At 39.6% G+C, this 20,729-nt stretch overlaps 1 protein-coding gene across 5 annotated transcripts in view; it reads left to right on the top strand.

Moving 5' to 3' along the window:
* Positions 1 to 20,729, top strand: part of MYO1C (myosin IC) — a 567,598-nt gene that overhangs the window by 508,183 nt on the left and 38,686 nt on the right. For all 5 annotated transcript variants that reach the window (XM_053706236.1, XM_053706241.1, XM_053706239.1 and 2 more), the window contains 3 exons: positions 11,626 to 11,719; positions 14,493 to 14,548; positions 14,782 to 14,917. In XM_053706236.1, the coding sequence (XP_053562211.1) occupies positions 11,626 to 11,719; positions 14,493 to 14,548; positions 14,782 to 14,917 (286 nt within the window). The remainder of the gene's footprint in view (positions 1 to 11,625; positions 11,720 to 14,492; positions 14,549 to 14,781; positions 14,918 to 20,729) is intronic.

Consider the following 20,729-nt stretch of genomic DNA (forward strand, 5'->3'; position numbering starts at 1 on the left):
AAAAGAGTTCTTATTTCAAGTACCAGGGTGGAATTCCTGGGTACTTTAATAGACTCCATATCCATGGGAAACTTCTAACAGACCAGAGACGTTGCAAGCTAACTTTGGCATGTCTTGCCCGCTTGAGTCTTGAATCGCTCTCTTGGTGGCTCTGTTTAGATAATCTGTCCCGAGGGACATGCTTTTTAAGACCATCCTGGGAGATTGTGACTAAGGACGCAAGCCTATCCATACGGGGAGCTGTTTGGGGTGCCAGGAAGGCACAGGGGTTGTGAACTAAGGAGTCCTCCCTCCTGATCAATATTTTGGAACTACGGGCAATCTTAAAGGCCATGAAGGCTTAGCCACTTCTGGGTTCTTCCCAGTTTATCAGATAATATAACCTAAGTGGCTTACATCAACCATCGGGGGGAACGAGAAGTTCCTTGGCGATGAACGAAGTATCTCAAATTCTGGAGTGGGCAGAGGCCCACAGCTGTTGTCCCACATTCCGGGTGTGGACAACTGGGAGGTGGATTTTCTCAGCAGGCAATCCTTCCATCCAGGGGAATGTTCTCTCCATCCCGAGGTGTTTGCAGAGATATGCAGCAAGTGGGGGACGCCGGAGATCTCATTGCATCTTGTCTCAATACCAAGCTACCCAGGTACGGGTCGAGGGATCCCCAAGCGGATCTAATTGATGCACTAGCAGTGCCCTGGAGGTTCAAACTTATATATCTTTTTCCTCCATTACCGCTTCTTCCTGGCGTGGTGGCCCGCATCAAGCAGGAGTGGATATCAGTAATCCTGATTGCTCCATCGTGGCAGCGAAGGATGTGGTTCCTGGATCTAGTGGGGATGTCCTCATCTCCGTGAAAGTTACCTTGTCGCAGAGACCTGCTGATACAAGATCCATTTGTTCATCAAAATCTAGATTCTCTGAGGCCGACTGCGTGGAGATTGAAAGCTTAGTCTTAGCCAAGAGAGGTTTCTCAGGGTGTCATTGATACTCTTATTCAAGCTCGTAAACCAGTTACTCAGCGTATCTACCACAAGGTATGGAGGACCTACTTATTCTGGTGTGAAGAGCGTGGTTTTTCCTGGCACAGAGTTAAGGTTGCCAGGATCTTGTCTTTTCTCCAGGATGGGCTGGAGATGGGCCTTTCTGCTAGTTCCCTGAGGAAACAGATTTCGGCCCTATCGGTTTTATTGCACAAGAGGCTGGCTGAGCTTCCAGACATGCAGTCCTTCGTTAAGGCTCTGATAAGGATCAGACCTGTGTTTAGATCTGGGGCTCCTCCTTGGAGCCTGAATCTTTTTGTTCAGGGTTTGCAACAGGTTCCGTTCGATCCTCTGCATTCCGTTGACATTTAAATTGTTATCTTGGAAGGTGCTCTTTTTATTGGCTATTGCCTCTGAGTTTCTAAGATTTCTGCTTTGCAATGTGAGCCCCCCTTATCTGATTTTTCATGCAGATAAGGCAGTTTTACGTACTAAATTTAGGTTTTCTTCCTAAGATTGGGTCAGATCACAACATCAATCAGGAGATTGTGGTTCCTTCCTTGTGCCCTAATCCTAATTCATAGAAGGAAAGCTTACTTCACAATTTGAATGTGGTTCTCGCCTTGAAGTTCTATCTTCAGGCTACTAAGGAGTTTAGACTATCTTCCTCTTTGTTTGTTGTCTATTTGGGGAAGCGTAAGGGGCAGAAGGCAACTTTGACTTCCCTATCTTTTTGGTTAAGGAGTCATTCGCTTAGCTTACGAGACAGCGGGACATCATTCTCCTGAGAGGATATCGGCTCATTCCACTAGAGCAGTGGCTTCCTCTTGGGCCTTTAAGAACGGGGCCTCTATGGATCAGATTTGTAAGGCAGCTACCTGGTCCTCCTTACGTACTTTCTTCTGTTATGTGTGATCAGTCCACGGGTCATCATTACTTCTGGGATATAACTCCTCCCCAACAGGAAATGCAAGAGGATTCACCCAGCAGAGCTGCATATAGCTCCTCCCCTCTACGTCAGTCCCAGTCATTCTCTTGCACCCAACGACTAGATAGGATGTGTGAGAGGACTATGGTGATTATACTTAGTTTTTATGACTTCAATCAAAAGTTTGTTATTTTACAATAGCACCGGAGCGTGTTATTACTTCTCTGGCAGAGTTTGAGGAAGAATCTACCAGAGTTTTTTACTATGATTTTAACCGGAGTAGTTAAGATCATATTGCTGTTCTCGGCCATCTGAGGGAGGTAAAAGCTTCAGATCAGGGGACAGCGGGCAGATGAATCTGCATTGAGGTATGTAGCAGTTTTTATTTTCTGAATGGAATTGATGAGAAAATCCTGCCATACCGTTATAATGACATGTATGTATACACTTCAGTATTCTGGGGATGGTATTTCACCGGAACTACTCTGTTAAAAGTCACTAATCTTTTTAATAAGTATTTATCATGTTAAACGTTTTTGCTGGAATGTAGAATCGTTTACATTTCTGAGGTACTGAGTGAATAAATATTTGGGCATTATTTTCCACTTGGCAGTTGTTTGGTTTTAATTATGACAGTTTCGTTTCTCTTCACTGCTGTGTGTGAGGGGGAGGGGCCGTTTTTGGCGCTCTTTGCTACGCATCAAAAAATTCCAGTCAGTTACTCTTATATTTCCTGCATGATCCGGTTCATCTCTGACAGATCTCAGGGGTCTTCAAACTTCTTTAGAGGGAGGTAGATTCTCTCAGCAGAGCTGTGAGAATTTTATATTGACTGTGAATAAAAACGTTTCTCTGTAATTTTTATGTCAAATTTAATTATTGTTATTTTTCTAATGGGAACAAACCTTTGCTAAAAGTTGTGTTGTTTAAAGTTTGATGCTATAACAATTTTTCAGTTCATTATTTCAACTGTCATTTAATCGTTTAGTACCTCTTTGAGGCACAGTACGTTTTTGCTAAAAAAGATTATAACCAAGTTGCAAGTTTATTGCTAGTGTGTTAAACATGTCTGACTCAGAGGAAGATATCTGTGTCATTTGTTCCAATGCCAAGGTGGAGCCCAATAGAAATTTATGTACTAACTGTATTGATGCTACTTTAAATAAAAGTCAATCTGTACAATTTGAACAAATTTCACCAAACAGCGAGGGGAGAGTTATGCCGACTAACTCGCCTCACGCGGCAGTACCTGCATCTCCCGCCCGGGAGGTGCGTGATATTATGGCGCCTAGTACATCTGGGCGGCCATTACAGATAACATTACAAGATATGGCTACTGTTATGACTGAAGTTTTGTCTAAATTACCAGAACTAAGAGGCAAGCGTGATCACTCTGGGGTGAGAACAGAGTGCGCTGACAATACTAGGGCCATGTCTGATACTGCGTCACAGCTTGCAGAGCATGAGGACGGAGAGCTTCATTCTGTAGGTGACGGTTCTGATCCAAACAGATTGGATTCAGATATTTCAAATTTTAAATTTAAATTGGAGAACCTCCGTGTATTACTAGGGGAGGTCTTAGCAGCTCTCAATGATTGTAACACCGTTGCAATACCAGAGAAACTGTGTAGGTTGGATAAATACTTTGCGGTACCGGCGAGTACTGACGTTTTTCCTATACCTAAGAGACTAACTGAAATTGTTACTAAGGAGTGGGATAGACCCGGTGTGCCGTTCTCACCCCCTCCAATATTTAGAAAGATGTTTCCAATAGACACCACCACTCGGGACTTATGGCAAACGGTCCCTAAGGTGGAGGGAGCAGTTTCTACTTTAGCTAAGCGTACCACTATCCCGGTGGAGGATAGCTGTGCTTTTTCAGATCCAATGGATAAAAAATTAGAGGGTTACCTTAAGAAAATGTTTGTTCAACAAGGTTTTATATTGCAACCCCTTGCATGTATCGCGCCGATTACGGCTGCGGCAGCATTTTGGATTGAGTCTCTGGAAGAGAACCTTAGTTCATCTACGCTAGACGACATTACGGACAGGCTTAGAGTCCTTAAACTAGCTAATTCATTCATTTCGGAGGCCGTAGTACATTTAACCAAACTTACGGCTAAGAACTCAGGATTCGCCATACAGGCACGTAGGGCGCTGTGGCTAAAATCCTGGTCAGCTGATGTTACTTCTAAGTCCAAATTACTTAATATACCTTTCAAGGGGCAGTCTTTATTTGGGCCCGGTTTGAAAGAAATTATCGCTGACATTACAGGAGGTAAGGGCCACGCCCTACCTCAAGACAAAGCCAAAGCTAAGGCTAGACAGTCTAATTTTCGTCCCTTTCGGAATTTCAAAACAGGAGCAGCATCAACCTCCACTGCACCAAAACAGGAGGGAGCTGTTGCTCGTTACAGGCAAGGCTGGAAGCCTAACCAGTCCTGGAACAAGAGCAAGCAGGCCAGGAAACCTGCTGCTGCCCCAAAGACAGCATGAACCGAGAGCCCCCGATCCGGGACCGGATCTAGTGGGGGGCAGACTTTCTCTCTTTGCCCAGGCCTGGGCAAGAGATGTTCAGGATCCCTGGGCGCTAGAGATCATATCTCAGGGATACCTTCTAGACTTCAAATTATCTCCCCCAAGAGGGAGATTTCATCTGTCAAGGTTGTCAACAAACCAGATAAAGAAAGAAGCGTTTCTACGCTGTGTACAAGATCTGTTATTAATGGGAGTGATCCATCCGGTTCCGCGGTCGGAACAAGGACAAGGGTTCTACTCAAACCTGTTTGTGGTTCCCAAAAAAGAGGGAACTTTCAGGCCAATCTTAGATTTAAAGATTCTAAACAAATTCCTAAGAGTTCCATCGTTCAAAATGGAAACTATTCGGACAATCTTACCCATGATCCAAAAGGGTCAGTACATGACCACAGTGGATTTAAAAGATGCTTACCTTCACATACCGATTCACAAAGATCATCACCGGTATCTAAGGTTTGCCTTCTTAGACAGGCACTACCAGTTTGTAGCTCTTCCATTCGGATTGGCTACGGCTCCAAGAATCTTCACAAAGGTTCTGGGTGCCCTTTTGGCGGTACTAAGACCGCGAGGGATTTCGGTAGCTCCGTACCTAGACGACATTCTAATACAAGCTTCAAGCTTTCAAACTGCCAAGTCTCATACAGAGTTAGTTCTGGCATTTCTAAGGTCGCATGGATGGAAAGTGAACGAAAAGAAGAGTTCTCTTTTTCCTCTCACAAGAGTTCCATTCTTGGGGACTCTTATAGATTCTGTAGAAATGAAGATTTACCTGACAGAAGACAGGTTAACAAAACTTCAAAATGCATGCCGTGTCCTTCATTCCATTCAACACCCGTCAGTAGCTCAATGCATGGAGGTGATCGGCTTAATGGTAGCGGCAATGGACATAGTACCTTTTGCACGCCTACAACTCAGACCGCTGCAATTGTGCATGCTAAGTCAGTGGAATGGGGATTACTCAGATTTGTCCCCTACTCTGAATCTGAATCAAGAGACCAGAAATTCTCTTCTATGGTGGCTTTATCGGCCACACCTGTCCAGGGGGATGCCATTCAGCAGGCCAGACTGGACAATTGTAACAACAGACGCCAGCCTACTAGGTTGGGGCGCTGTCTGGAATTCTCTGAAGGCTCAGGGACTATGGAATCAGGAGGAGAGTCTCCTTCCAATAAACATCCTGGAATTGAGAGCAGTTCTCAATGCCCTTCTGGCTTGGCCCCAATTAACAACTCGGGGGTTCATCAGGTTTCAGTCGGACAACATCACGACTGTAGCTTACATCAACCATCAGGGAGGGACAAGAAGCTCCCTAGCAATGATGGAAGTATCAAAGATAATTCGCTGGGCAGAGTCTCACTCTTGCCACCTATCAGCAATCCACATCCCGGGAGTGGAGAACTGGGAGGCGGATTTCTTGAGTCGCCAGACTTTTCATCCGGGGGAGTGGGAACTTCATCCGGAGGTCTTTGCCCAAATACTTCGACGTTGGGGCAAACCAGAGATAGATCTCATGGCGTCTCGCCAGAACGCCAAACTTCCTCTCTACGGGTCCAGATCCAGGGATCCGGGAGCGGTTCTGATAGATGCTTTGACAGCACCTTGGAACTTCGGGATGGCTTATGTGTTCCCACCCTTCCCGCTGCTTCCTCGATTGATTGCCAAAATCAAACAGGAGAGAGCATCAGTGATTCTAATAGCGCCTGCATGGCCACGCAGGACTTGGTATGCAGATCTAGTGGACATGTCATCCTGTCCGCCTTGGTCTCTACCTCTAAGACAGGACCTTCTGATACAGGGTCCATTCAAACATCAAAATCTAACTTCTCTGAAGCTGACTGCTTGGAAATTGAACGCTTGATTTTATCAAAACGTGGTTTTTCTGAGTCGGTTATTGATACCCTGATACAGGCTAGGAAGCCTGTTACCAGAAGGATTTACCATAAAATATGGCGTAAATACCTATACTGGTGCGAATCCAAAGGTTACTCTTGGAGTAAGGTTAGGATCGCTAGGATATTGTCCTTTCTACAAGAAGGTTTAGAAAAGGGTCTATCAGCTAGTTCATTAAAGGGACAGATTTCAGCTCTGTCCATCTTGTTACACAGGCGTCTGTCAGAAAATCCAGACGTCCAGGCCTTTTGTCAGGCTTTAGCTAGGATCAAGCCTGTGTTTAAAGCTGTTGCTCCGCCATGGAGTTTAAACTTAGTTCTTAACGTTTTACAGGGTGTTCCGTTTGAACCCCTTCATTCCATTGATATAAAATTGTTATCTTGGAAAGTTCTGTTTTTAATGGCTATTTCCTCGGCTCGAAGAGTCTCTGAGTTATCAGCCTTACATTGTGATTCTCCTTATCTGATTTTTCACTCAGACAAGGTAGTTCTGCGTACTAAACCTGGGTTCTTACCTAAGGTAGTCACTAACAGGAATATCAATCAAGAGATTGTTGTTCCATCCTTGTGTCCAAATCCTTCTTCAAAGAAGGAACGTCTTCTACACAATCTGGATGTAGTTCGTGCCCTCAAGTTCTACTTGCAGGCAACTAAAGATTTTCGCCAAACTTCTTCCCTGTTTGTCGTTTATTCTGGACAGAGGAGAGGTCAAAAAGCTTCTGCTACCTCTCTCTCTTTTTGGCTTCGTAGCATAATACGTTTAGCCTATGAGACTGCTGGACAGCAGCCTCCTGAAAGAATTACAGCTCACTCCACTAGAGCTGTGGCTTCCACTTGGGCCTTTAAGAATGAGGCCTCTGTTGAACAGATTTGCAAGGCTGCAACTTGGTCTTCGCTTCATACTTTTTCCAAATTTTACAAATTTGACACTTTTGCTTCTTCGGAGGCTATTTTTGGGAGAAAGGTTCTTCAGGCAGTGGTTCCTTCTGTATAATGAGCCTGCCTATCCCTCCCGTCATCCGTGTACTTTTGCTTTGGTATTGGTATCCCAGAAGTAATGATGACCCGTGGACTGATCACACATAACAGAAGAAAACATAATTTATGCTTACCTGATAAATTCCTTTCTTCTGTTGTGTGATCAGTCCACGGCCCGCCCTGTTTTAAGGCAGGTAAATATCTTTTAAATTATACTCCAGTCACCACTTCACCCTTGGTTACTCCTTTCTCGTTGATTCTTGGTCGAATGACTGGGACTGACGTAGAGGGGAGGAGCTATATGCAGCTCTGCTGGGTGAATCCTCTTGCATTTCCTGTTGGGGAGGAGTTATATCCCAGAAGTAATGATGACCCGTGGACTGATCACACAACAGAAGAAAGGAATTTATCAGGTAAGCATAAATTATGTTTTTTCAAAATTTTGCTTTGGTATAGTTTTCCCAACAGTAAGGAATGAAGCCGTGGACTCTCCCTATCTTAGGAAGGAAAACATAATTTATGCTTACCAGATAAATTCCTTTCCTTCGGGATAGGGAGAGTCCATGGCCCCCGCTTGTTTTTTCTTGTCTATGGGCGGTCCCCTATTAATTATTTTATTCTTCTGGCACCATTTATACCCTAATGTTTCTCCTACTTTTCCTTGTTCCCTCGGCAGAATGAATGGGTTAATGAGGAAGTGGGAGGGATATTTAAGCCTTTGGCTGGAGTGTCTTTGCCTTCTCCTGGTGGCCAGGTGTTGTATTTCCCAACAGTAAGGAATGAAGCCATGGACTTTCCCTATCCGGAAAGAAAGGAATTTATCTGGTAAGCATAAATTATGTTTTTAAACAAGTTTCCAATTTACTTCTATTTAATTTGCTTACTTCTCTTATCCTTTGCTGAAAGGTTTATCTAGGTAAGCTCAGGAGCAGCAAAGAGCATAGGTTTTAGATTCTGATTAGTGGCTGTGTATATATATATATATATATATGTGTATATATGAATATAAAATGCAGATAATTTGTGTATATAGAGCGCTCACTTGTTTACATCCGTAATCCTCTGTAGAACTGGCACAATGGAGCGTGGGCGGGGACACACCCTCTTCGTTGACCAATGCCTAGGCTGCTGCTACGGGCAGAACTGCCAAACACGAAATATCAACAAATGATCCAATATGTAGAAGCGCCATATAAAGCATGGTATGGGTATTGTGAAAATGCAATCACAAGGAATAGTAGGATTCAATAAAAAATACAAAAATCTTTATTCCAAAATTAAAAGCATACAAGGCAAATAGCCAGCAACAAACACTACCCTCAGGTAGAAAAATAGAACAGGTTCACACGCAGACGCATTTTGTGTACATGCGCACTTGTTCACTTCTTCATACCGTGCTTTATACGGCGCTTCTACATATTGGATCATTTGTGTATATTTGTGTGTGTGTATATGTGTATATATATGTGTGCATATGTATATATATATATAATATAATATATATATATATATATATATATATATATATATATATATATATATACAGGGAGTGCAGAATTATTAGGCAAATGAGTATTTTGACCACATCATCCTCTTTATGCATGTTGTCTTACTCCAAGCTGTATAGGCTCGAAAGCCTACTACCAATTAAGCATATTAGGTGATGTGCATCTCTGTAATGAGAAGGGGTGTGGTCTAATGACATCAACACCCTATATCAGGTGTGCATAATTATTAGGCAACTTCCTTTCCTTTGGCAAAATGGGTCAAAAGATGGACTTGACAGGCTCAGAAAAGTCAAAAATAGTGAGATATCTTGTAGAGGGATGCAGCACTCTTAAAATTGCAAAGCTTCTGAAGCGTGATCATCAAACAATCAAGTGTTTCATTCAAAATAGTCAACAGGGTCGCAAGAAGCGTGTGGAAAAACCAAGGCGCAAAATAACTGCCCATGAACTGAGAAAAGTCAAGCGTGCAGCTGCCAAGATGCCACTTGCCACCAGTTTGGCCATATTTCAGAGCTGCAACATCACTGGAGTGCCCAAAAGCACAAGGTGTGCAATACTCAGAGACATGGCCAAGGTAAGAAAGGCTGAAAGACGACCACCACTGAACAAGACACACAAGCTGAAACGTCAAGACTGGGCCAAGAAATATCTCAAGACTGATTTTTCTAAGGTTTTATGGACTGAAGAAATGAGAGTGAGTCTTGATGGGCCAGATGGATGGGCCCGTGGCTGGATTGGTAAAGGGCAGAGAGCTCCAGTCCGACTCAGACGCCAGCAAGGTGGAGGTGGAGTACTGGTTTGGGCTGGTATCATCAAAGATGAGCTTGTGGGGCCTTTTCGGGTTGAGGATGGAGTCCAGCTCAACTCCCAGTCCTACTGCCAGTTTCTGGAAGCCACCTTCTTCAAGCAGTGGTACAGGAAGAAGTCTGCATCCTTCAAGAAAAACATGATTTTCATGCAGGACAATGCTCCATCACACGCGTCCAAGTACTCCACAGCGTGGCTGGCAAGAAAGGGTATAAAAGAAGAACATCTAATGACATGGCCTCCTTGTTCACCTGATCTGAACCCCATTGAGAACCTGTGGTCCATCATCAAATGTAAGATTTACAAGGAGGGAAAACAGTACACCTCTCTGAACAGTGTCTGGGAGGCTGTGGTTGCTGCTGCACGCAATGTTGATGGTGAACAGATCAAAACACTGACAGAATCCATGGATGGCAGGCTTTTGAGTGTCCTTGCAAAGAAAGGTGGCTATATTGGTCACTGATTTGTTTTTGTTTTGTTTTTGAATGTCAGAAATGTATATTTGTGAATGTTGAGATGTTATATTGGTTTCACTGGTAAAAATAAATAATTGAAATGGGTATATATTTGTTTTTTGTTAAGTTGCCTAATAATTATGCACAGTAATAGTCACCTGCACACACAGATATCCCCCTAAAATAGCTATAACTAAAAACAAACTAAAAACTACTTCCAAAACTATTCAGCTTTGATATTAATGAGTTTTTTGGGTTCATTGAGAACATGGTTGTTGTTCAATAATAAAATTAATCCTCAAAAATACAACTTGCCTAATATATATCTAGAACAATTCTTATTGAATACGCCGTTTCCTGTTTGTGGAGCACGGCTATATGCCGACATGAGATGTTGTTTGTCTTGAAGAAGGCTTCTGTGAAAGCCGAAACGTCGACTATGAAGATTTGTTGATATTGGAAATAAATATCTTTGTTTTGCAAATTCTAAAAACCCTGAGAGTGCCCTTCATTCAATAAGAATTGTTCTATATGTTTCTCAAAGGACCAAGGTTGGAGTGCTGGAACACCTGCAATTTTATATATATATATATATATATATATATATATCCCTCAGTTTACGCCGGGGTTAGGTTCCAGATGGAATGGTTGTAAATTGAAACCCAGTTAATAATGTAAGTCAATGGCAAGTGAGGGAGTTAGGTTCCAGGCCCCTCTCAAAATTGTCATAAGTAACACCTAATACATTATTTTTAAAGCTTTGAAATAAAGACTTTAAATGCTAAACAGCATTATAAACCTAATAAAATAATCATACAGCACAGAATATATAATTAAACTAAGTTAAATGAACAAAAACATTTGTTAAACAGCATTATAAACCTAATAAAATAATCACACAACACAGACTTTACTTGCATTTTTCTGCAAACAGTTCTTTCTATGCATTCCAATCTGGACCGATTTATAGACAGGAAGATCTTTTTTCTTTGCAAGCTGCTCGATAGCTCAGGTCTGGTTAAACAGATTAATTTCAGCTTGCTTGGCTTGCATATCTTTACTGCAACACAAGCGGACAGCTCCACCTACTGGCTATTTTAAGCAATGCACTGCTTCTCAATGCTTTTCAATAGCAGTCACATGACTGGAAAAAAAAGGTTGTTATTCTGAAACGGTGCAAATTGAACCGTTGTAAACCGAGGGCCACCTGTATACTGATTGTCATTGGCTCACCCATGTGTTATTTTAGAAACCAGTAGTGCATTGTTGCTCCTTCAACAAATGATACCAAGAGAATGATTATAGAAGTAATCTGGAAGGTTTTTTCAAATTGTATGTGCTACCTAAATCATGAAAGAAAAAATTTGGATTTCATGTCCCTTTAACGTTGAAATATTAATATTTTATGTATTGCTTTTGTTGTAAAATGTTTGATTTTTTTTTAATCTGTCTGTAGCAGATTTTCATATCATGATTTAAAATGATATACCAGCTGCTATACCTCAAGTTCACCTTTTTTTTTTCTTTTTCTCTCACTTCAGCTAGAACAGAAAGTTGTTGCCAGTGAGATCTTCAAGGATAAAAAAGACAACTACCCACAGAGCGTTCCTAGGCTTTTTATAAACACTAGGCTTGGTGAGTGATTCATGTTTTAAAATACAGATATCTTTTTATGAACAGCCTGCAGGTTTCCTCCTATTTTTAATATTTATCAGAGGTTAAAGGATTTTTTAGGCTGTTGAGATGTAAACTTGGTATCATGGTTATAAAGAAATTCCAGACAGGGAAGTCAGGAAATACATTTTATGGTTTGTGATCTAAGTGACAGATGTGTGTATCTGAATTTGTTTTCAGTATTTTACATATGAAATTGCTGCACAGCAATAAAATTCATTGCCAATTTTTTAAATGTGGGCCAAACTTAGGAACCAGGCAAAGATTTTTATAGATAAGGGTAAAATCTAGAGAATTATGTTAAGGGTAAAATTCTAGAATCTCTTACAAGGATATGTTAAGCCCTGCCTAGGGGCATGACTTAAAGGGACATTAAACACTTTGAGATGTAATATAAAATGATAAATTGTATATAATAAAACAACTCTGCAATATACTTTCATTATTTATTTTGTCCTCTTGCCTGTAATTCCATTCTGAAATTGTGAGCTTTTCAGTTCCTGTTAGAAATGAAAGTGCAGAACACTGTTAAATCCAGCACAACCATTGGCTGCACACTCTAGTGACCTATTTATAACTGACTCTAATTGGCCACAGCAGAGAAGGTAACACAAGTTACAACATGGCAGCTCCCAGTGTTTTATAGTCATTAAAACTTTACACTTATTTTGTCACTTTTTAAACAACTAATGAAACTTTAAAAAATACATCTACATGTTAGTCATGGACTAATCTTTTCTTTGAATGCATCATTATATCTAGCATGTATTTAGTGTTTAATGTCCCTTTAAGTATTATAGATTTTATAGTTAAATTATTTACAAGTCAGAAGGTAGTGGGTCAAAGTGTATTCTTTGTTTTTCTTTTTTCCACTTATTCTTCTTACATGTGCTTAATTTTATTATTTTGGATCTTGGAACTAATATAAAAAGCTTAAAGGGGCAAATTACTCCAGTAATTTTTTTGTTTAAAAAGATAGATAATCCCTTTATTACCCATTCCCCAGTTTTGCATAACCAACATGGTTATATTACTATACTTTTTTCCTCTGTGATTACCTTGTATCTAAGCCTATGCCGACTGCCCCCTTATTTCAGATCTTTTGACAGACTTGCATTTTAGTTAATCAGCGCCAGCTCTGACTCATAATTAACTCTGAGTGAGCACAATGTTTTATATACAGTGTGTATATATATATATATATATATATATATCTCACACATGAACTAGCGCTGTCTAACTGTGAAAAACTGTCAAAATGCACTGAGATAAAAGGCGCCTTCAAGGGCTTAGAAATTAGCATATGAGCCTACCTAAGTTTAGCTTTCAACAAAAAATACCAAGAGAAAAAAATCAAATGTAATGATAAAAGTAAATTGGAAAGTTGTTTAACCCCTTAACCCATTAAGACATATATATACTCATCATACGGAACTTTGCTTATTGTACCGCACAACTTATATATACGTTGGAGCTGCAGGAAGCTCCAGCAGTCTTGGTTGTTAATTTACAGCCGAGAGCTAGAGTTCCTGAGCTCCAGGCATCTGCCCACATATGGAACTGGAGCATGATTGGTGCTCCACTTCCACATGAAGGCAGATGCCAGATTGTTACAGACGGTTACATTGTGTGTGTGTGCAGTTGTGGGAGGGAATCCAGAATGCGGGTGAGTGGTCCAGCAGTGGAGGGAGGCAGAGGAAGTGGGATGGACCTAAACTTAAAAAAAAAAAAAAAAAGGGAGAGATGGGGAACTAACTACACTACAGAAAAAAGGTGGTGTGGATGGTGGATCCCAAACTAATGATCGCGGTAGGGGGACCATTAACTACAGAAAGTAAAAAATATATATATATTTTGTTTTAAATTACATAAAGTGACACCTGCCAGTACCTAAGACGGCAGACAGTAGTTAGAGGGGGCAGGGTTAGAGAGAGGTTTGGGAGGGAACAGGGAGATTGGAGGGTAAGGGGGGGAGCCTACACTGCAAAAAATATAAAGAAAATTAAAAATATTTAATAAAAAAATAAAAAATTGCCTTAAAGTTTCATATTGGCAGACTGTCTGCCAGTACCTAAGATGGGGATGACCAGTGGGGGGTTAGGGAGGGAAAAGAGCTGTTTGGGAGTTATCAGAGGGTGGGAGGTGTCAGGTGTGTGGGGGGGGGTAATCTCTACACTAAATCTAAAATGAACCTTACAAGCTACCCGATTAGCCGCTTCACTGCCAGGAATTTCAGAAGTGTGGTGCGCAGCTGAAATTAGCAGCCTTCTAATTGCAAATAGGCAATGGCAAAGCCATGCATGTCTGCTATTTCTAAACAAAGGGGATCCTAGTGAAGCGTTTACAACCATTTGTGTCATGATTGTACAAGTGGTATGTAAATAATTTTAGTGAGAAACCTAAAGTTTGTGAAAAAGTTAACATTTTTTTTTATATGATCGCATTTGGCTGTGTAATGGTGGCATGAAATATACGTAAATGGGCCTAGCTCAATACCTTGGGTTGTCTGCTTAAAAAAAATATATATAGTTTTGACAGGTAAAAAAAACAAAGGCTCTATTTCTGTTTAAATGTAATGATAGCAAAATGCAAAAAATTCTCCAGTATTTTGGGCAAGTTCTTCTCTGAAAGTCCCAGTATGAAGGGGTTAAAATTGCATTGCCTATCTGAATCATGGAAATTGAATTTTTACTTGACTGTCCCTTTTTTAATTATATATATTTTTTTCTTCAAGCCAACGAAGAAATAAACTCCAAAGTTCTCCTTAACCTGGAAAATGAGTCACTAACGGTATGTTCTATACATGACGACAATGTTTCGAAAAGTCTACTTTTGTCATTAGAGGATTATTTATGGGCAGGAGAGTATCTGTAACTCTATTTTATCAATTTATAATGGTTAATGGCCTTGCAATTAGTGTGTTTGTGACATGGAATGGGGGTTATATATTATGTGATGTTCTCAAAAAGCATTTTTACTAGAAGCCCTTTTAAATAATCTAATCAGTATGTGCACTTTTTCAGTATGCTGTGCCTGTGGTCAAGTATGATCGTAAAGGTTACAAGCCTCGACGTAGACAGCTACTTCTAACTCAGAATGCTGCCGTTATTGTGGAAGAAGCCAAAACCAAGCAGAGCATAGATTATGCCAATTTAACAGGTATTCTATGTTTAAATACTATTTATTACTATTGTGACTTTTTTTTTAATTTTACCACAGACTGCTACAGCATTATATATATATATTATATATATATATATATATATATATATATATATATATATATATATATATATATATATATATATATATACACACACATTGATTTGAGTAGCAGTGTTAGTCCAGAGATTTATATATCAAAATAACAAGAGTATTGCATTGAGCAATGATACTTTTTTTATTGGACTAACTATACATTTATAAGTTGACAAGCTTTCGGAAGAGTTCCTTCCTTTATCAAGTCTGGAGCAATACTGACCAATTCAATGGAATTTACAGATTATATCTTAAAACACAGAATAGCTAAGAGGACAGAAAGTGCAGGGAGAGGAGGAGGTGTCGTAAAAATCATGAGGGGGCTTAGGTAACAGGCAGACAGTGTCCAGTGTAGGAGAACAGACAGGGGAAATATATAGCTTTACATAGAGCATATACTGACATAAAGTTATATATCAACATTGAATCAATATCTTTAAAGATGTGAAATTGTATATACAGGGGGAATACAAAAGTTAAAAAAGACAAAAGTGTGGACATAGGCTTACCTGTGTACCTATGTATAAAGAATGTGGAATATACAATGTAATTGACTAAATGAAAGTACATTACAAAACATTTTGATAATGTGTTAAGAATCCAGAGTCCACATTTAGTCCAGAATTAAACAAGTTGAAGTGCATTATCATTTTCATTTCAAAGGTTTTTCTTTTCATGGTGTTTTTGAAGTTGCCTCTGAGAATTTTGATTGTGAGGTTTTGTATGGAGTGGTCAGGTTGGGTGAAATGGTGATCAACAGGGGTGCAGTATTTTGTTTCACAGTGGTTTTTGATTGAGTGTCTGTGTAAGTTCATCCGAAGGTGCAGTTTTTGGCTTGTTTCTCCAATATAGCATCCCACTTCACATGCAGTGCAATGTATCATGTATACCACATTTGCATATATACATGAATATGCCCCTTTAATGTTATAAGATTTATTATTGTGATTTGCTGTGCTGCTTTCACAAACATGTTGACACAGTTTGCAGAGAGCATTATAGCAGCACTTGAGAGTAGTGGCTGTAAGTCTTTTATGATTTTTCGTATCCCTTCCACAGCAGGGTTGTATTTGACTACTAGTGGGATACGTGATATGTTTTTCTTCTCCCTGTATTGTAGCAAGTGTTCACGTGGAGTATTGAGGGCAGAGTTTATTTTTTTATTTATAATGCTTGTTTTGTAACCTTTTTCTCTTAATGATTGGGACAGTGTGATGAGGTGTTTGTCACGGTCCTTGGTATCTGAGCAAATTCTGTGGTATCTTGTAGCCTGCCCAGAGGCAGAACTTTTCTTCACTTTCTGCGATGACATTTTTTTAGTGAAACATTTTCTGCACTTCATTTTGAAATAAAATTCAATTTTAAATTAGGTAGTTACACAAAATAATCAATTCAATTGTAATGTGTTGATTAACTGGACAGTAAAGAATTTTTTTTTTAAGTTTTATAATTTAGGGCTGCAGTTAAAAAAAATGTAAATAAGCTGCAAAAAAAAAAAAGTCATCTGAAAAAATGTTTCATTTTCTCTTGGTTTAACATCACAAGGTAGAAATGTAGTAATAAAAAAGATGCATTGCTAACAAGAACATCTTACATTCAGAAAGATGAGAGCCAAAAAACAATAAATGCACTGCTGCTTTGCAAAGCTACTCCATACTTGACTGTTCAATTCAAACAGCACTTTGCTCTGGATGCACTGTGATAAGGAACACTTACACAGTGCAGCCAGAGCACAGCACTGTTTGAAGAGAACAGTCTAATGTTGAGCAGCACTGCAAAGTGTGTTAACAGTTCATGCATGTGTCCTATTCTTTCTGCAGACATGCTGCATTTTCTGCGATGACATCTCAGATCACAGCATATTCTGCCTTGGGCGTAGCCTGACTGTAGATTATGGATTTTTTAATGTGATTGGGGTGGGAGCTGGAGCTGTGGAGGTAGCTGCATCTATCTGTTGGTTTCCTGTATACAGATGAGTGCAGTTTGCCATTTGTGATGGTTATTGTTGTATCCAGGAAGCTGACACAGTCTCTAGAAAAGTTCATTTTAAGCTTGATTGATGCAGCAAATAGATTATATGATTTATGAAAATGTTCAAGGTTTTTTTCTCCTCCTGTCCATATGATGAAAATATCATCTATGTAGCGAAAGTATTTGAAGGGTTTGTGAGGGTGAGTGGCTAGGAATCTCTGTTCTAAGTCAGCCATGAAGAAGTTTGCATACTGTGGTGCCATTTTGGTGCCCATGGCTGTTCCCTTGGTTTGTAAGTAGATGGAGTGGTTGAAGATGAAATAATTGTGAGTAAGTATAAATTCTGTAAGTTTACTAACTGTAAAAGCACTAAATGTCTGGTTAGGGCTGTTGGAGGAAAGTAAGTTTAAGCAGGCATCAATACCATCTTTATGTGGAATATTGCTGTACAGGGATTCCACATCCATTGTCACAAGTATAGTATCCTCTGGCAATTCTGTTATCTGGCTGATTTTGTTAAGAAAATCAGTGGTGTCTTTTATAAAGCTAGTGGTGTTAATAACTAAAGGCTTAAGAATATTCTCCACTAGGTCCGATATTTGCTCAGTCAGAGTGTACATTCCTGTTATTATTGGTCTTCCTGAGTTCCCTGGTTTGTGGATTTTTGGGAGCATGTAGAATGTCCCTATGCTAGGGTTAGAGGGCACCAGTTTGTCCAGTTTATGTTGCTTGTGTTTAGGGAATGTTTTAATTAGTTTTCTAAGTTGCAAAGTGTATACCCTGGTGTGGTCCTTTTCCAGTTTTTTGTAATAAGTTTGATCTGATAATGGTCTATTTCCATCTGTGATGTAGTCCTGTGTATTCATGATCACCACTGCTCCTCCCTTGTCCGCAGGCTTAATGGTAATATCTTCATTATTTCTTAAGTTTTGTATAGCATTTTTTTCTAAGTGTGAGAGGTTATACATTATTTTTTTCTGCTGTGTGTTGAGCAGAGATGCAGTTCTCAACCGGAAGCTTTCAATATAGCTGTCCAATTTTGTGTTGCGTCCTGGTGCTGGCAAACTGCACTCATCTGTATACAGGAAACCAACAGATAGATGCAGCTACCTCCACAGCTCTAGCTCCCACCCCAATCACATTAAAAAATCCATAATCTACAGTCAGGCTACAAGATACCACAGAATTTGCTCAGATACCAAGGACCGTGACAAACACCTCATCACACTGTCCCAATCATTAAGAGAAAAAGGTTACAAAACAAGGATTATAAATAAAAAAAATTAACTCTGCCCTCAATACTCCACGTGAACACTTGCTACAATACAGGGAGAAGAAAAACCTATCACGTATCCCACTAGTAGTCAAATACAACCCTGCTGTGGAAGGGATACGAAAAATCATAAAATACTTACAGCCACTACTCTTAGAGGATCCCACACTCAAAAAAACCTAACCTAAAGCAGAAACTGGTACATAGGAAGCTACCCCTTGAGAAAAAGAACACTCAGAATGGAACCAAGTGCTGCTATAAAGCTCTCTGCAAACTGTGTCAACACATTTGTGAAAGCAGCACAGCAAATCACAATAATAAGTCCTATAACATTAAAGGGGCATATTCATGTATATCTGCAAATGTGGTATACATGATACATTGCACTGCATGTGAAGTTGGATTCTATATTGGAGAAACAAGCCAAAAACTGCACCTTCGGATGAACTTACACAGACACTCAATCAAAAACCACTGTGAAACAAAATACTGCACCCCTGTTGGACCATTTCACCCAACCTGACCACTCCATCCAAAACCTCAAAATTCTCAGAGGCAACTTCAAAAACACCATGGAAAGAAAAACCTTTGAAATGAAAATGATAATGCACTTCAACTTGTTTAATTCTGGATTAAATGTGGACTCTGGATTCTTAACACATTATCAGAATTTTTTGTAATGTACTTTCATTTTGTCAATTACATTGTATATTCCACATTCTTTATACATAGGTACACAGGTAAGCCTATGTCCACACTTTTGTCTTTTTTAACTTTTGTATTCCCCCTGTATATACAATTTCACATCTTTATAGACATTGATTCAATTTTGATATATAACTTTGTCAGTATATGCTCTATGTATAGCTAAATATTTCCCCTGTCTGTTCTCCTGCACTGGACACTGTCTGCCTGTTACCTAAGCCCCCCTCATGATTTTTACGACACCTCCTCCTCTCCCTGAACTTTCTATCCTCTTAACTATTCTGTGTTTTAAGATATAATCTGTAAATTCCATTGAATTGGTCAGTATTGCTCCAGACTTGATAAAGGAACTCTTCCAAAAGCTTGTCAACTTCTAAATGTATAGTTAGTCCAATAAAAAAGTATCATTGCTCAATGCAATACTCTTGTTATTTTGATATATATATATATATATATATATATATAACTGGCGTATTTAGGTTTTTTGCTGCCCTAGGCACTCAGCATTCTGCTTCCCCCTAATCCCCCCCAAGGATTTAGAACTTTTTTAACCATAATATTTTTTGCTTGTAGCGTAATCTGAATTCCAAAGTAAATGTTCACCGGGGCTTGCCAAACACTTGCATACACACATAAACACCACACACACAGACACATACGCACAGAGTTATATACATAAGCAAGCATCTGTCTTGCTTGGCACAAAAAAAGTAAACCACACCTCTTCTATTTTATAGAACAAGATATGTTTCTTTCTTCCAAAATAATCAATCCCTGAGGGACCATATTACTTAAAAAGTCACTTTTCAATTCTGTTTATAAAATATAATACAGTTAGGTAACCACCTTATTCAGAAATTTGTAGCCGTCTTTTCTTGCATTTGGAAAAATATTTCTCACATTCTTAAATAAAACAATTCAAATAGATTTCATATTTCTGTTCATATTATGAATAAGCTAATTTTGTATGAATGATGTTTGAGATCCTATGAATCGGGGGTGGTTAAAAATTTCCTTAATCTATATCTCCCATCCAAGCTGACAATTTGTCTATGACAGTGTTGTCCTATTTAAGCCTGAAATCTATGTCCCAAGGTGTTTGACAGCTGTTTTACAGTCAGACGGTAAACTCCTTGGTGTCATTGTGTGACACTGGTTTTGCAGTACACCCACGTTACTGGCAGGAAAAATCATTATGTAAGCAAACAGTGATTCACTATAAAAAGTAAGTCAAGTCAAAATAATTTAGTATTGATCATCATCAGACATCATGATCAGAGACCTCCTAGGCTTGCTGCAATATTAAACACCGGTGCAGCGGCCGGGGGCAAATGCCGCCCCCCCCCCCATTTTCCGCCCTAGGCATGGGCCTTGTTGGTCTAGGCCTTAATACACCCAAGATAGATAATCCCTTTATTACTCATTCCCTAGTTTTGCATAACCAACACGGTTACATTAATATACTTTTTACCTCTGATTATCTTGTATATAAGCATCTGCAGACTGCCCCCTTATTTCAGTTCTTTTGACAGACTTGCATTTTAGCCAACCAGTGCTGGCTCCTAGGTAACTCCACGTGCGTGAGCACAATGTTATCTATATGACATACATTAACTAATGCCCTCTATTGGTGAAAAACTGTCAAAATGCATTCAGAAAAGAGGCGGTCTTGAAAGTCTAAGAAATTAGCATATGAGCCTACCAAGGCAAAATTGGTGATAAACAAAGCAACATTGGTGATAAAAGTAAATTGGAAAGTTGTTT

The sequence above is a fragment of the Bombina bombina genome, chromosome 3 (assembly GCF_027579735.1).
Source record: "Bombina bombina isolate aBomBom1 chromosome 3, aBomBom1.pri, whole genome shotgun sequence".
NCBI lineage: Eukaryota > Metazoa > Chordata > Amphibia > Anura > Bombinatoridae > Bombina > Bombina bombina.